Source organism: Macadamia integrifolia, unplaced genomic scaffold (genome assembly GCF_013358625.1).
Source record: "Macadamia integrifolia cultivar HAES 741 unplaced genomic scaffold, SCU_Mint_v3 scaffold_7A, whole genome shotgun sequence".
NCBI lineage: Eukaryota > Viridiplantae > Streptophyta > Magnoliopsida > Proteales > Proteaceae > Macadamia > Macadamia integrifolia.
In genome coordinates, this window is record NW_024870674.1 from 118,602 (window position 1) to 137,294 (window position 18,693).

General features: G+C 37.7%; 1 protein-coding gene across 2 annotated transcripts in view; it reads right to left on the reverse strand.

Annotated features, from left to right (window-relative positions):
• LOC122071766 (probable serine/threonine protein kinase IRE4) overlaps positions 1 to 13,260 on the reverse strand; it is a 35,820-nt gene extending 22,560 nt beyond the window's left edge. For both annotated transcript variants that reach the window (XM_042636173.1, XM_042636172.1), the window contains exons 1-6: positions 12,658 to 13,260; positions 10,108 to 10,202; positions 9,780 to 9,998; positions 8,209 to 9,537; positions 2,765 to 2,937; positions 2,409 to 2,655 (exon numbers count right to left, since the gene is read on the reverse strand). In XM_042636173.1, coding sequence (XP_042492107.1) covers positions 2,409 to 2,655; positions 2,765 to 2,937; positions 8,209 to 9,537; positions 9,780 to 9,998; positions 10,108 to 10,202; positions 12,658 to 12,901 — 2,307 coding nt within the window. In that variant the 5' untranslated portion in view covers positions 12,902 to 13,260. The remainder of the gene's footprint in view (positions 1 to 2,408; positions 2,656 to 2,764; positions 2,938 to 8,208; positions 9,538 to 9,779; positions 9,999 to 10,107; positions 10,203 to 12,657) is intronic.
• Between the last annotated feature and the right edge of the window lie 5,433 nt (positions 13,261 to 18,693).

The window sequence follows — 18,693 nt, forward strand, 5'->3', positions numbered from 1 at the left end:
ATATCCCCTCAGAAATGTAACAAACTGTTGATGGACAGGTACCAATAATCAATGCTCCAGAGAAAAATCAAATGACCAGTAGGATGCTGTGACATTTATAAATTTCAAAGAGAAAGGGAATATTTTCAGAATATTTTTATCAACAATAAACCAATAATTAATTTTGTCGAGCTCATGAAAACCATTCATGCAAGATTGTTTAGAGGCTTCTAGTAGAGTCAAATAAATCATGATTTATTTGTTTCTAAGGTACAAGATATTAAAAAACAAAATTGGTTACTATCAATAAAAAGGAAATACACATCATAGACTCGTATACCATGGAGGAAATTTCAGCCCAAATATGTGTTTCCTATGAAGGAAAGCCAAACCCACAGTTCATTAAATGCTTCACAATTTTAGCATAACCTTCTTTGTTTGTGGAAGCCATTCCTAAGAAAATGATAGATTTAATTAGCATGATCACCTATTAGAGAACCTTGAAACAAGTTGACGTGGGATGCAAAGCAAGGTTCAAGATTCAATTTCGATCGTAGTTGAAACCGAAATTTTCCCCCAAAATGGCACCTAAATATGATCTATTTTGATGAAAAGTTCAAAACATTGAAGACCCATCAATTCACAAATGCCGTATCATTTCGATCAATGTCAAAACAGCAAAAGGTCGCCAAAATTTTGTCATTTGGTCTAAATTTCAAACCATGATGCAAAGTCAGACTTGGAAGCAAGGAGTCAAACTTCAAGAGGTCCAGACACTACGCCAGGTTCTTATTTCTTGGGCATGCCAAACCATTTACAGTGGTCTACTATTTGAAAAAATAATCAAAAATATCCTCCTGTGTTGTGGAAATTTGGCTTGAAATTTTTTCTTTAGTCTGATATTAGTTCTTTTCTCAGTTTTCATTTTTTATTTTGCCTCTATAGGTTTTGAGTTTTAGTTATATTACTATTTTGAATTGTCTATCAATATTTACTAGTTGAGTCAGCACCTAGATTTCTGTTTGGTAACGTTTCTGTTCCATATGAATATTTCTGAATTATAATTTGTTGCTGTTCTTAGGGAGTATTTCTGTAAGTTAGAAATAGGTTTATCACATAGAAACATTTCTTCCCTCCTCTTCTCTCTCCCATTTCGCCATCACCCTCTTCTGTCTCTACATTTTTTTCCATCATTACCGTTGAAAACATGAAGAAACTGGGACACCAACCTCCTAAGTTCTAACCTCTACTCCGTAAGCCAAATGGAGAAGTTGACGAAATGGAAGCAGGATCGCAGTAAATTTTTTCACATTTGCTCTAATCTAGTTATGTTTCAACATAGATATTCATGAACACTACCAATCGTGTGCACCCATTAAGCATGATTCATTTCAATTGCAAGGTTTCCCTTGTGGGATAGGGCAACAATTCCAGATGTCTTTTTTTTGTATAAACAATAATCACTTTGGGAGGGTGAATGCCAGGTTCCACCACAAGAAAGGACTTTTCGAAGTGGACTAGGGGGTGGTCATATTAGCCGGAGCACAAATGTTTCCCTTGATCTTTAGTAAAGGCGGATTATGCCAAAAAAACAGAAAAATCCAACTTACTCTACTACTGAATTACTAAAGACTCTTTAAATAACTAATGGACCACCACATAAAGGACTCCAAATGCATACTAAATATAGAATAACCCAATTTTCTATGAATTCTCTTACAATAAATAGAAAATCAGGAGCAAATATAAATATCAATCACGATTTGCTAAAGATAGTGGTGTTTTAAGTTACTTGAAAAGTACGAAAAGCTGTACTTTAGAAGAAGGTAAATTAATATAAACCTTAAATAAATGCATTAAGGGAAAAAAAAGAAACCAATGACCAAACTTACTCTTAAAAGTAACTTTTGAAAAGCTTCTACACACACATATGAGAAGGGAGAAAGGAAGAAGAAGAGTGACCTTGACAGACCACAGTAATATTACTCCCTACACATACATAGCAATGTTTATGAAAATATTGAAATGTGAAAACCTTCTCCTTCTCCTTCCCCACTTCCTCCTCCTTCTCCTTCCCCACTTCCTCCTCCTTCTCCTTCTCCTCCTCATTTTCTTGGATGTAGCAATAATCTCTGGACCAGATAATTTTTTTGTCATATTGAATGCTTGTCCTTGTTTGATCTTGGTTATTTTCTAAGTTATTGTGGTAGATTTTGGTCCTCAACCGTTGAATTCAGTACTAATAATAATTGGGAAAAGGGCACAATGAAAAAATGGAGAACATTTCAATGCCCAAAGAGACCTTTAAGTGTGTAATGTTGTACGCTCGTGACCACACTTAATTACAGACAAACTTGCATCATATAAGCAATAATAAAGAAGGGGAGGTGGAAAAAAGAGGATCAACATGATCACATAACAGTGTTCACCTTTATTGCAAATAGATCTCCTGTTGTTCGCTTTCGTGCAAGGAAGACTTTTCCAAAGGCCCCGCGGCTGATTGGTTTCATAATTTCAAAGTCATCAATGCTTGTTCTGTGAGAGGGATGCAAAGGAGTTGACATTGTACTACTCTGTGATGCAGTATCTGCAGCGAATCCAACACCTTCTTTATACTTGGTTTCACTCTTGGCACTTTTTCCTTCCATCGGCTCACAATCTACTAGATACTTTTCTCTGGGTATGATTTTCACAGGTGTTGAAAGGAAAATTCAGAATCAACAAAGGCTTGCTTCAAACATGATTCAAAATAATTGTTCCTACATTAGTTAGTTCCAACAATTACCTAATAAGTTTCTCTATGCGGCTCCCAAATGTGTCAATTACAAGAGCTTTCACCTTACTATGCTGTAAAATATCCTGTAAATCTTCCATACATGCAAGCAAATATTCGGAGGCTCCTTCTTTTGCAAGATCTGTGCTTGCCACACAACGGGAAATGTCTGCAAGTTCAGTCATCTGCAAATTAAAGTATTAAAGTGCCATATATTAGCACATGCACACGCACTCTTTAAGTATGGTATAAAACATAGACCTCATATAGGAAGGTCAAACAATATTTAACAAAAAAACCATATAATTCGTTAAAACAAATACCATCAAATGCCCAACGGTCAAAAAAAGATGCCAAATTCACCTCCATGAATCAAACATTGGACAGTTAGATGAAGAAAGGAAGTGGAGCAATTCTCAAATTCTCGACATATAATTTCTGGATAAATATAAAGGGAGCACAGTTGCATACCAAACCCATTCCCATATCAATAGGATGATGATCCCATCAATGACTTTCTTGTTTAAAATAAAATTTAGTGATGAGTCAGTAACTTGTTACCTAATTGCTAAAAATATTTTAAGGGCACAACTCGTGGGTCCCTCATGCTCACAGCTGAATCGTGATCCTATTTACACCAATTCATAAAGCCTGGTATATTAAGTCCCGAACCTTGATAGAAATACATCAAGATGAAGAGATATGAGCATTACATTTCAGACCTTGGGAGGTGTGTGTAATTTATCCTTTATGTTATTGATTCAATCTAGGTGAAAAGAGCTCTCTCTCTCTCTGCCACACAAGATTGCACTCATTCCTCTCTCTTCTTTCTTCCTCTTACTTCTCCTCTTCTTCTCTCTTCTTTCTCTTACCTTGATCCTTGCTTATTTCTAACTTGGTATCAAAGCTTTGGATGTTTGAGAGTCAACTAGCAGTTATCCCTCATTCTTTACGCCTCCCTTGGAACCTTAGAAAAGGAGAGGGGTCCAATAGAGGCTATACCATGTAAGAAGATACAACTAGAAGCCCTAATGGAGTTCTACTATCAACTAGAAGATTCATTGGAAGGAGATTCAGGGGCTGTGAAGATCGATTGGAAAAAGAAAAAAAAAGAACGAGGTGGTACCAATAGCGCCTTGTCCATCTCCCTCCTCTTCCATCGGGTCTCGGTTACAAGTGAGGCCAAGCTTGTTGGAATCGCCCAAGGGGTACTTATCTTTCCCCCATAGTCTTGTGTGCTGAAAATATGAGTTGTCGATGCACAACTCATTCCCACAAAGTGATAACTATCGCCAGTTTTTCTCTTGAGTCGATACTTCTCTCTCATCAAGCATTGTTTGGAGTTGGGACAAAGCCTATTTGTTTCCCAAGACTCCTCTCCAATAACCCCATGGCCCCAACTCTTGAAGACACGAGTTGTTAGAACACAACTCTCTTTCCTTTGGCTGGACAGGTTCCACCAGCACCTTGTTTTGCTCATTACGTTTGCAAAATGTTGTCTCTGATGCTTTCGGATGCCTTGTGTTGGTATGCCATGGTATTTGGACCTCTTACATTTTTATGAGATGTTGTTACACCTTGAAGAGTGCATTTGAGTTTAATCTCTTTGAAGTTGTGTGTTTGCTTTCTTTGCTGGAATTATTTTTTGAGCACTGGGTAGAAGAATTTAGGTAGAGCATGTCCTCCCCATTTGGCTTGGTTATCATCCCCAATTTCTATGTGTGTTCCAACATTATGTTAGAGGTTAGAGGAAGAGACCAAGGACCACCCCGTTGGGATAACAGAGATAGATTCAGATTTAATTGTTGTGGGAAATCTGGACACACTCGAGAGAGATGTTGGGTACATTAAGGCCATCCCCCTAGTATACCTGACGGCAGGAAAGGGGGGGGGAGATATAGCACACAGTATGATGAGTGAGGTTGAATCTTCGGGACATCCATCTAGACCATAGACAGACTATAGTTCTCTCACTTAGGGATATTGCAGTATTTCGCAGGGTTATGTCATACCTGGGTAGCTCTACTTCTACACCTACAATGCCAGATTCTTCAGACTTCAGCTTCCACCTTACAATACTCTACATCTACTCCTTCCATTGCTTCTTCTTGGATCCTTGACTTTGGATCCACTGATCATATGACCGGTATATCTCAGTGTTATGACTCCTACTCCATTTATTTCGGTAATGAAAAGGTTAGGATTGTTGACGGTTCTCTTTCTTCTGTTTGTTGTAAGGTTAGTGTTCATGTTACTTCTTCTATTTTCCTTGACTCCGTTCTTTATGTTCCTAAGTTTAACACTTATCCATGAGCCATCTAACCAAATCTTTGAATTGTTGTGTCACTTTTTTAACATCTCATTGTGTTTTTCGTGATTTTGTGACAGAGGATTATTGGCAGTCAATGTGAGGACAATGGGCTTAGTGACAACAATATTGTTGATTATGTGATGTGGCATCAATGTTTGGGCCACTCCTCCTTCGGAGTTATGCAAAAACAATTGCCACACCTTTTTTTTTCCATTCCTTCTTCCCATGTATTTCAGTGTGAACCATGTTTATTTGTCAAACATTTTCGTTCTTATTATCCTTACCAATTACCATGGCAATAGATCCACAGTTCCTTTTCATAATGTGCATATAGATGTTTAGGGACCCTCTTCCACTACCTCTTTACTTGGATATCTTTATTCCGTATCCTTTGTTAATGATTATTCATAGACCACATGAACCTCTTTTATTAAACATACAAGTGAGGTCTATGATGCTTTCAAAAATTTCTATCAAATGATCTGCATTCAATTTGATTCCAAAATTAAAATTTTTTATTCTGGTAAAGCGGGATATATAGTGGACTCCAACACTTTTTTTTACCGATAATGGCATTTATCCGTCAAATTGCTTCTATTGACACACCCAAATAGAATGGGGTAGCTAAGAGGAAAAATCATCATTTATTGGAAGTTTCTAGGAGTCTGCTATTTGGCATGCATGTCCTAAGACTTTTTAGTCAGATGCCCTTCTTACTACTACCTTTCTCTCTTTCCCCCAAGGTGTTCGGGTGTGTTTGCTATGTTCACATCAATAAATCTGCTCGAAGTAAACTTGATCCTAAGGCACTCAAATGCCTTTTTCTTGGGTGTTCCCCCTCCTCTACCAAAGGTTACAAGTGCTACCATCCTTCTTCCCAAAGGCGACTTCTCTCCAAAGATGTTACCTTCTTTGAATATGTGTGTTTCTTTGTCTCATCAACATCCTCTTCAGGGGGAGGATAGTGGGGAGTGAAAGGGCCGTTGATGTCAATCCCCTTGCCCATTTTCCCATTTATGCTTGACATTGGAAAACACAAAGAGGTGGATGTTGTTAAGAATGACACTAAGGCTATGTCTGACCCAAAGTGGAAGCAATCCATATCTGAGAAAATGATGGCACTTGAGAAGCCTGTGCTTGGAAATTGGTTTATCTTCCCACGGGTAGAGTTGCAGTTGGATGTAGATGGGTCTACACAATCAAGTACCAATCTTATGGTGTTGTTGAGAGATACAAGGCTTGGTTTGAGAGGTTTAGACTGACCAGAGTTTGTTTACCCGACAAAGTAATGGTACTATCATAGACCTTATTGTCTGTGTGGATGATATTGTTGTGACTGAAAATGATGAGGTTGAGATAATGAGATTGAGGACCTACCTGGCCCAAAAGTTTGAGATTAAAGATCTGGGTCCCTTGAAGTATTACTTAAGTGTCAAGGTCTAAAAAGGGAATAAACATATGTCAAAGAAAGTTTATTCTAGATCTGTCGAAAGAAACAAAGATGTTGGGTTGCAAACCAGAAAACTCTCCCATTGATCAGAATCATAAGTTAGCTGATGTAGGAAATACCAAAGACGTCGAGAAATTGATTTATCTATCTTTGACATGCCTTGATATCACCTATACAATTGGGGTGGTGAGTAATTTTATGCATGCCCCCAAGAGTGGACATTTGGATGCTATATACCGCATCCTTAGGTACTTGAATTCCTCCTTAGGGAAAGGACTATGTATGCCAGGATCCATCATTTAAGGTTAGAAGGCTACACTGATGCTGATTGGGCTGGTTCAGTTTCTGACAGACGATTTACATTTGGGTGTTGTACATTTGTGGGTGGTAACATGGTTATACAAAAGAGTAAAAAGCAACCGGTTGTGGCTCAATCAAGTGTAGAGGCAAAATTTAGAGCTATGGCTCATGGATTATGTGAAAACTCCTATGATTAATAAGATTGGTCCAAGACTTGGGGGTTTGATATTGAGGCACCCATGCGGCTTTATTGAGATAACAATGCTGCCATAAGTATAGCCCACAATCCTATGCAACATGACAAGACAAAGCACATAGAGGTGGATAGACACTTCATCAATGAGAAGATTGACTCTGGCAATCTGGCTATATATGCACTCTTTTTGTGAAGACAGGTGATTAGTTGGCAGATGTCTTCACAAAGGGGCTCATCCATCATCAATTCAGTACCCATTTGTGCAAGCTGGGAATGTATGATATTTACTCTCCAGCTTAAGGGAGAGAGTTAAAGCTTATGCACTAGGGGTACTTTGGGAACTAATTTATTTACTTATTGTCTTACATCGTATTTTTTCTTTTTTAACCCTTTACCTCATGAGGGAGGTATATGTAATTTATCCTTTATGTTAGTGATTCAATATATGTGGGAAGAGCTCTCTCTCTCCCACACAAAATTGCACTCATTCCTCTCTCCTTTTTCTTTTTCTTCTTCTTTCTTCTTAATTCTCTTCTTCTCTCTTACATTGATCCTTGCTCAGTTCTAACTACTTTACATGGTATCCCACACTGGCCACTAATTAGCTTACAGCCCCCTTTTACACATGGGAGTCCCTCCTACCAGTTTGAACATTTGGGATGGAAACTTTATATGGTATCAAAGCGGTTCCACGTGTCTGCAGTACGCACTACCACACATGCGGTGAAGTGTTGGGAGTTTAGTCCCACACTGGCTACTAATTATCCTACAGCCCCCCCCCCGGGTCCCTCTTATACACATGGGAGTACCTCTACCTACCAGTTCAAACTTTTGGGATGAAAACTTTACACATCAAGACAAAACAGGGAATTCATCTTGCTATCAACTGGGTCTACTGGCACACAGTTCATCCCTAAAGTATCCAGGCTCCAGGAAAATTCTTTTCAGAAAGCCATGGACCCTCTCCTATTTGATATGACTTAGGCAACAATGCACCAAGAACAAATCACTCCTGAAGTTCTGGGACAGATAATGTTTCATCAATACGATAGAGTGCAGAAGTAATTATTAAGGTCCAAAGATACTTAAGCTGTGTGAATGAGAGCTTAAGAGGAATATTGTTGCTCACAGAAACATGGCACAACATGCATATTATTGGCAAATCTAAAAGGGTGTCTAATCATTACTTGGGTACTCACCTGCTGTATATCTTCTGGCTCAGAGGGATTGTTGTGTTCTAACCAGAACAGGTCAAAATGGCTTGTCCTTGGGGTATTTGTGGAGGATAATGATGTGACACTTCCATTAGATGACAGAGCACCATAGCCAAACTTTAGACCAAATTGACCCTTCACATTACTGGGAGTTGAAAGATGAGAATCATCTATAAAAGCTGTGTCCATCTCATGGAGATCTTCAAACATTCCTTCCACTCCTTTGTTGTGCCACTCAATTATTTTGGGAGAGTGACATTCTGATCCAACCAAGGAGCTTGTAGTTTGTATTCTTGAAATATCAGGGCTGTTATGGGATGGATTAGGATTCATACCACAAGAATCAACAATTTGTTCCAATATCTCTGCGAGCTTTGAGAGGCGTTCGTCTACATCCAAACATTTTAAATCACATTTATCTGCATATGCACATATGTAGGAATGGGATTCCAAATGTGAAGTTGGAACAGTTTCCTCACAGATCCGACAGATAACCGAATCATATTCATCAGAAGACTGCTGTCGTTCATGAAGTGAACTGGAACTGGACTTACAAATTAATTTTCCAGGTAAACTATCAGCAGCTTTATGGTACTGTTGAACGGCGTCCTCTTCATAAGAGGAGAAAAGTTTCACTCTTTGGGGAGCAGAGCTGCATGGATCAGATTCCAAGATGCTACTTTCACTTGAATGGACATCAATCTGTGAATTTTGAGATAATGACTTCTTTACCAAGGCAGCAGACTTTTTGGAAGTTGTGTCGCTGTCATCTGATTGTTCTTCATATCCAGAACATGTCATCTCAGGGACAGTATATACCTTATCCTCTCCCTGCACTTGATCCTTGTTACTGTCCTGTTTCAAAGTGCTACCTGGACCATAATCTGAACTGCCTGATTTGGGCACCCAGTGCATTTCAACATCAGGAATTCTATCAAAACATTGCTTAAGTCTATCAAGAGAATCCTCATTTATTGGCTCACTATCTTTCTGAAACTGCAACAACCTTGTGCAGCGAGTCAAAATGAAAAGCATACGTGTGAAGAGCTGCTTCAGTAATCCTGCTTCATGGTGCTGCCTTTTCTCAGCTAGATCCTGCACTATCCCTTCACACTTTGTACGGAACTCACAGGAGGTCATCACCACACATTTTCTGGCAAGAATCAGAAGATCCTCCAATACTTTATGTCCTTTTGGAGATGAGGAGTCCTTCCTCTCTAGAATATCCACAAGGTCCCCTGCAAAATTAACCAGCTCTGCATTCACCACTTCTTTTGCAGTATCAAACGTTGAACGCAAAGATCCCAAAAGCTCCTGAATATCAACACAGGCCAAATAATGAGGAAATTGAATTTACAAAAAGTATATCTACAAATATCACAATAATAGGTAAATAGATGACTGAATAAGGTTAAGCGTACTTAAATTAATTAACATTAAAACTGAGGCAGGTCTGCCTGTAAGGATGCACCAACTGAAATAAACTAAAACTGGTGTATTTGAATCTTAATGTTCTAGAAAAATCTTACAAGAGCCAATTAACAGTTGAGTAGTACCTTCAAATCATTATAGCTGTGGGCTCGGGGCTGAGCAGGTGGTCGAATACCACCTTTTGGTCCCAATTCATGGGAAAAGCTTTTCAGACCTTTTGGTAATTTTCTTGCAGAATTGCTCTCCATTGATGACTTCTTTCCATTCAAATATTTCTGATCTTTGCGATAATTAGTTCCAACAAAAGCTTCCTTATCAAGTGAGTTACGAGCTGAATTGTTGACCTGCCAAATTGGAGGCAGGCAATGATTAATATTTTCAAACAGTAGAAAGCATAAGAGCTTTGTGATATATCATGGCATAACTATTGTCAAACGCTAAATCAAATCTTACCTCAGTATTCAGAGAAATATCATTAAATGCTTGGTTGGAATCCTTGGTGAGATACGAATTGAACCATCTAGTAATCTTACTCCCTTTACAATGTCCTGTACAATTCAGACAACCAGATGTCACCTCAGCGTTTCTATCTTAATGAATAATTAAAGCACTGCTGGTAGAAAATAAGAACATACAAGAAAGTCATGACTCATGAAGCCTAACACATGCTACATTGGATGAGGCAGTGAGTCAAATAGTAAATGATCATAGAAAATGCTAACATTTCTTTCTTCCCACATAAACCATATCATCACTGACATTAACTACATCCATACAAATTTTCCCCCTTGTTAAAAGAAGCATAACACCAAGTGACTAAAGGATTTGTGGCATATCCCACTTGCAATAGTTGAAGAGGAGGTGGTTGACGGTCCCACCCAGTAGCCACATTTTTGGAAAGCTGAGACCTTCCAAGTGATCATATGTCGAAAAGATGTTCAGACCAAGGCTGTTGAAAAAGAATTTAGTGCCACCTCTAATTCAACATTCTTTCTACTCCATCCTGAAACCTAAGTTCCAAAAAATCCCTGTCTGAGATCAAGTTGAACGCTTCAGGATTGTCTCTACTTCTTTGGAGATACTGAGAAAAGGTGAACGAACATCAAACTGAAAAAATGATAGCATGAACCAATGGATACTTTCTCAAAGACAAGCCAAGGTGACTTGGTTGGCATTTCCAGGAGAAAAAAAAAATACACTTAGTCAGGTAGGTAACATGGTTATCCCAACGAAGTCTCCTATCCTGTAATTCCACTTCCCACTAAAGCAAGAGTTACCTCTAGCAAACGACCTAAATCCAAACACCCACCTTCTTGGATCCACATAGAAACTTCTATCTGATATGGTGTTCTTTCTTGATGTCCCAGGCAAAAAATCACCTATTTATTTTCTTATAAAATAAAACAGCATACGAATAGAGGACTGTGATAAAAAGCTCCTTAAATAAAGGACCTTTCTACGAAAACAAGCTTTTGGACAACCACAAGCAAGGCAATTGGCAGTCAAGCACCATAGGATGTAAATCCACCAAGGCCCTCAAATCAAAGTTTAGCCAACAATTTGACACATAGAACAGCTCTGCATAATGTTATGAATAATATGGTTAGCTGAAGTAGCGTCGTCATTGGTACTTCTTAGGAGATGTAAATAAAAAATTTCTAGCTGTTCTTAATTTCTTCCACATCATGTAATAGATGCACCAATATAGAATATCCCAGTAATCTGGACTGCCAGTGGGATAATGTTAAAGAATATCATAAAACAGAATGACCCAGTATAAAATTCACAATGAATTCCAGTGTTTTCAAGATCAGACATGCCTACGGTTGCTAGAGTAGTAGACATTCATAGTGTCAGTAACAACTTCAATGGATAAAATGGAGTCTTATCCCTGTAATGTTTGGATAATGCTTTTAACCATAATACAGTATATTTTTGCCTTTTGTCTTTTCTCTTTTGTTTATCCTTCCAGGTTTCTATTTTTTTCTAGTTCAGATTCCATAACAGGACAGAAGAAAAATATGACAGATTTGGCTGAGTATCAATATCTTTTGTACTTTTAAAATTTTATCGTTTATGATGCTGATTATTGAGTTGCCTTAGATTCAAGTTCTAGTGCCTGGGCCAGTGTCCTATTCCATTAAACCCAGCTGATGATGCTTGTCAAGTCACAATATGGAATCAGCAAAGGACCATTGCCACAAAACGCCCATGTAGAGTGGCACAAAGAAAGCAGAAAAATGGAGAGTTCAAAGATTGAAGATGGCAAAGGAAAATCCTATTTAGCATCAAGTGTCTATCATACCAACCAAGATGGCCCGAACAACCAATCCAACAAAATATTAAGCATCTGACTGGAATTTCAGCTAGTCATTACTGTCTCCGAGTCTATATACTCTTCAGAGGAGTCCAAAAAAGCCAAAAATTGGAGACCAGCAACTATTGCATGCTTTTACCACCACAGCAATATGTAGCCGCAAGGGAAGACAAACCCAAGTTATTAAACCAGATAAATAACACAGAAATATCTCAACCTCATACATATAAATGGTCAATTTTTCAGTCTAAATCACGTTTTGTAGAAGTGAGAAAAGAAATGGTAATCTCCATAGATCGCCTAATAATTTACATGGATGCAGTACATAACTTGAATAAAAAGTGCAACCCAGTGCACAAGGCTCCCGCTACTGCAGGGTCTGGAGGGGCAAGTGTACGCAGCCTTACCCCTGCTTCGCAGAAGAGGCTGTTTCCAACTGTACGCAGTACATAACTTGAATGCTTGTGGAAAATAAAATAACATCTTTTCTCAATAATTTACAGGAGCAAAATTGCACAATCAACAGACAGTCCTTCAAATGAATCTTTTATTGCAGTCCCTCGATATAGGATTTGAAATCTTTAAGATAACTTTAATAAGGATTAACAAAACAATCAAATTAGGTTCACCCTGGTCCCAAGCATAAAAAACCCCAAACAATACGACTGAAAACAGAGGTTTCGAACCTTTTTTACCACCATCGATCTTTCCATGTTTCTCCTCTGTCGTTCTCTGCTTCGCCGGGGTCCTAGGAAGTCTGCTAGATGATCTCTCAAATGTTTGATGATTGAAGACCAAACGCAAACTGTCACCTCTGGAACCCAAAACATCTTTCGAAGATGAGGCTCGTCGAGTCTTAATTCGATTCAGTCCGGACGGAATACCGATCTCCGCCAACGAATCTTCGTCCTTTTTATTATTATCCGACATTAAACCTGATTCCTCCTTACAAATTTCACAACATAAACGAGCTTCTTCAACTGAATTGAATTGAAATCGAATAGAGAATGGGGAAAAAAAGTTTAAAACCCTAAGAATCGATTCGAGCTGAAAGAAAAAGCTGTTTATGGCGCCGTTTTTTAACTGCGTGCAAAGGCGATAGAGGTTTAAGAGCTTACTGACGGTTTTTCAGATTTATAATTCGTTCGTTTCGTTTCGTTTTAGAGAGAAACAGCAACAGAAACAGAAACAGAAACAGAGAGGGATGGAGGGAAGGAAGGAAGGAGGGAAGGAGGCTAGGTTACTAGAGCGGGAAAATGGAAGTAACTCCTTCCGCGGGGCCGACCAAACGAATGAGTCTGATAACGGAACAGATGGAGAGCGTTTGGGGTTGCGGACAACCCTGAGATACCAACTCCGAGGATAACCGTTCTGCCACGTGTTCTTCACAATTAGCGTTAAAGTTGCGACACGTGGAACAGCTGACGCAATTGTAACGGTCATCTGACGTGTTGTGACGATGACTTGTGACTTGTGAATGTGGCTCCCCCATAGGTAGGGGTGTCAACGGTCCGGGTTGGTGCGGTTTCGATCCGGTTTCATCAATTTTGGTGTGACTTTGGAACTAATCGAAACCGCCCCATTAAGGATTTATTGGTTTCGGTTCGGTGTTGGCTTCGGTGCAGTTTGGGTTTGGGTTGGTACCGATTTAGATTTATCAGGTTCATTTCGGTTTGGATTGGTTTTTTAAACCGTTATGGAGCCATTAGCTTGGGCACTTGGGCTTGGGCACTTGGGTTTTGACAGGTTGAAGTTGAATAGTTAATAAACGTTGGGTTTGGGCACTTGGGCTAGTGTTGGTCCGGTTGGACACTTGGGCTTCGCCCACTTGAGTGTTGGCCCACTTAGGTTAGTGAGTTTTAAGTTCGGTTTTATCTCGGGTCGGTTTGGATTGGTTTCGATTTCGATCCATATTTCTGGCATTTCTGGTGGCCCAATGGTCTAACCCGAACCGAACCGAGACTGGATTCAATTTAAAATACAAACCGAAACCGGCCCAATAAGCCATCGGTTCGGTCCGATCCGATTTAACCGGTTCGGTTTAGATATTGACACCCCTACCCATAGGGGTGCAACAGGGCCAGGTTGGGCTGGGTTTCTTAAAACCTTAGCCCAACCCTTAGTCCCCTTAACTGGGCCCAAATCCGTCTTGACCCTAACTCAGAGCCGCAAAACTTCAACCCAGACCCTACCTTTTAGGGTTCAGTCTAACCCTTACCCGTCCTGATTGGTCCTGATTTTTCAGGGTCGGGCCGGGATGACCCTGACCCTGACCCTGATTGATCCTAACCCTAATTTTCCATCAAGGGCTGGGATGGCCCTGATTGACCCTGACCCTAGTTTGCCATCAAGGGCCGGGTATAACCTGACCCTGACCCTAACCCTACAAAATATGAAATAACTTAAAAATAAAAAATATTCATAATAAGGAGGAGACAAAAAAAAAAAAAATACAAAATTACAAATTACATGTCATGAAGAGAACATCCTAAAGCAAACATTCAAATAATACAAATAACTCTAACTATTATAATAAACAAATAGGAGATCATCCTAAGAAAGTAAATAATCCAAAAAATTTCAATTATTTATCATGATAATAAAGAGATCATCCTAATAAGGCAAACTGTAAGAAAACTTAACCTCCACTTGATGAGAGAATAAAAAAATTTCAGGTTCAAGGAACAAGATTGATAGAAAATCATTTTCTACCAATTTTCACTGTATTAAATATATATATTGATAATAAAAGTCTATAATAAATATTCATATCAACAATTACATATTAATTTAAGATGGTAATTTAAAAAAACATATTAATTATTTTTCATTTTATTAATAAAAATTACTAGAATAGATATATAGATTTTTTGGTAGAAAAAGGAAAAGAGATATTTTTTATTGGTAAAAAAGGTAAGAGAAATTGGTGAGATTGTGGGAAGATATATTAGGAGTTTTGAGGTATCAATGACTCAATGTGAAATAATATATAAAATTAGGTTAAAATCAAGGTCACAACTAGGGTCATAATTAGGGTCAACATCAGGGGCAAAAATCAGGGCCGAGTAGGGCCAAAACCAGGGCCAAAAGTTAGGGTAAAAAAATTAGGGCAGGGTTCAAGGCGGGTTGGGCGGGCCAAAAACATCAACCCTTATTCTCCCTGACCTTGACTCAGGGTCAGAAATTTCAGGGCTGGCCCCGCCCTCAGGGCCAAAATTTTTGGGCCAGTACTTGTTTGGGATCAGGGCAAGCCAAGGGTGGTTCTGGGCCATCAGGGCCAAACTTGCACCCCTAGCTCCCCCTCCCTCTCTAAAAAATTTTCCAAGGTGGCGTTTGGCTGTCGTGATTCAAGTAAGCAGAATCGGCAAAGAATCGGATTCTATGAATTAGATAAAAATCCAATTCAAAGTGCCTGGAATGAATCGAATCAGCTATCCAATATTCTGATTCCCCAAATCGTGAGTGCACAACTAGTTACTATATTTTATGAAGTACAAAATCAGGAAAATAAAAGTGAAAGGAGAGTAATACAACAACAATAAATAAGTAGAAATTATAGGGTGTCAAGTGTCAACAGGTCGGTATGGCCAGGTTTCTATTTGGGTTGAATCGGTTTTGGTGTGGGAATGGTGAAATCATAATCGAACTAATAAGGAAATTTCGGTTTCGATATTGATGTGGTTTGGTTCTTGTTTGTCTTCGGTTTCTTATATAAGTTTGTAATTGGGTTGGTTTCGGTTTTTTGTCCTATTTGGATTTGAATTTCCATACAAATGTATACAAAACTATGCAAATTTGGGTTTTTTAAATGGATTTTGGACTATTTTTGGTTTCTTATTGGTTTGGTTTTAATTTTGGTCTAGGTTTTGAGTCGGTTCCGATTTGGTTTCGAGTTCATTCGATTTTTTATGCAGTTCGGTTTGGTTTTGGGATTGCCATAATCCAAATTGAAACCGACCCAATAAGACTTTGATTTGGTTTGATCCGTTGGTTCAGCTTAGGTTTTGACACCCCTAAAAAATTCAATCAAATGGGCTATGTTACACAAATCATTGCCTTTCAATTAGCTCTATTAGCAGTCATACTAGGGACAAGACCTAAACTATGCATGTATTTCCTCATTGTTTCCTCATATAATCATGTTAGGTCTACCCCTAACTCTATTAGTTCATTAAATATGTATCAGATCACTCCTTACTGATGCATCAATAGGTCACCGATGAACATGGTCATATCAATTCAAACAATTCATAGAACAACTCCCAAATCAGCTTTAATATTTCCATTTCTTATTTTATCATTTCCAGATTTACCACATATTCATCTCAATTATTTATATGATGCTTCTTAATTGCCCAACATTCCACCCCGTCTATCATAGTTTGTCTTATGACTGTCGTATAGAATTTTGCCTTGAAGCTTTAAAAGGATATGTCAGTCATACAACACTTTGTACATATCTCTCTATTTCATCCATCCCAATGTAATTATATATAAAACATCATCCTCTATATTACCATATTTATATATGGTTGACCCCAAATATTTAAATAATCACTTTACGGTATCTATTTCTCCTTAATTTTTACCATATCGTCATTAAAAAAAAATACCATATCATTATCAATTCTACCATGACTAAAGTAACACATCAAATGCTCTATCTTCATTCTACTTATCTTAAACTTTATTGATTTTAAGGTTAATCTCTATTATTTCAACTTAGCATCAATCCTTATTTTGTTTCATATACCAAAACAATATCTTCAGCAAAAAGTATACACCATGAAACATTGTTTTGAATGTTTCTGGTTAAATCATCTATGATAAACGTAAACAAAAAATGACTTAAAACTAATGATTAATGTAGTCTAATAATAATTAGAAAATTATTACCCTACCATGCCAGATTCTCACACATTTTGTCTTTTCTACCAATTCAAATTAAGCCCTTATGAATATTTTTGTCTCTTTCTATATGTTATTAGTTTAATGGATACCAAAAAAAAATCGATTCAAAAGTTAAACGTTGACTTTTGAATATTTAATTTTCCTATTTATGAATTCTTAAGATATTTTTTATATTTCTCTATTTATTGATTTTGTTCTTTACCACTAAAAAAAATGTTACCTCAAATAATTGTTGACTTTATGATTTTATATTCAACTAAATTGAATAGGGTGGAAGGAATGTCCTAATGCAATTCTAGATTGCATCTTAATTTATGAAAATCATTTAAAGTCCGCTAAATATATTGACATTTATTAAAAAAATATATGTTGATTCACATGTTATTTTGATTTAGTTGCCTTTATTTTATAGGTTGTCCATATAGTTCTCTTAATAATAATAATAATAATAATAATAATAATAAATGGACTTATTCCAAACCAAGCTTAGGTTCCTAGGGCATTACATTCACAAAGGCCCAATCACTCCTATTGAGCAAGCTATCACTTTCACAGAAAAATTCTCTGATCAAATCTTAGAAAAGAAACAGCTCCAAAGGTTTTTAGGGAGCTTGAATTATGTAATGGATTTTATCCCACATACCAGCAAGCTGAGTGAGCCCTTGTACTTAATATTATTCAGAGAGACCTTTCTTAATTCAGATTCTCACATAAATATACCACCAAACATGTCCCAAAGGGAAACCGAAACGAAATGTTCCCTTAGATTGTTGGTGAGATTGGTAACAACTTCAGCTGAGTCACTACCAAATGAGTGCTCCTTCCAAGGCAGATAGAGGAAATAGTCAAGGCCCATGACTACAGCTTTTCCTTTGGTCGGTTGGATTGGAAGTTAGGAATAAGTCGGTCTTTCCGTTTGATTTCTAATAATAAAATAATATAATACAGAGAATAAAATAAAAATACATAAATAAAAATTAAGACAATTTGTGACAAAAAAATTGTAAAACAGAAAAGCCAAAAAAACATTTTGACCCGAGAGTTTTATTATTTATATATATTTTTATTTATATGGACTAATGATTTGACAACTTGAATATTAGATGGATTCGAAAACTTTTTGCAAGCCATCCCTCTCAATGGTATACCCTAATCATATCTTTGATTCTTTGATGAATGATTTTTCGAACTTAACCCTATCTGATAACACATAGAGATGTTGGATTGATCCACCTTTCACCAAACATTGACATGCCCACCAAAATCATTCATATCGCATTTTCAGAATTGTATCCATGCCTTTGTTTCATGTGACTCCACTAATTCGTAAGGCCCCCTTTGAGATGGGGGCGAACTGTCTTGTCTACAAAACTTCGCTGCCCAATAACAAGAAGAAGATGCATGTACTAAGCAACCACGTAGTGATTGAACTAACTGATCTATGACCAAAGAAACAAAGGGCCCATTTTATAACGTTTCTGATGTTTATGTTTCAAGATCAAGAAACAGTAGAAACATAAATTTCAGTCTCTAGAAACAGAAACAGAAACAGAATTGAAGGTGTTTGATAGTCATGTTTCTAGAAGTTGATAATAACCAGCGAAAAGAATGGTCACAAGTCGTTTCCACGGCAAAACAAGCAAAACTTGAATCGTTTCTTGAACCATAAATAGGTAGAAATTTCAATTTCTATTTCTGAAAACAAGTGAAACGAAACAGTTTTATCAAACACTTTTTGTTCCGTTTCTGGACACAGAAACACATTTCTTGAAACGTTATCAAACAGGCCCAAAGATGCTCTACGATCAGTT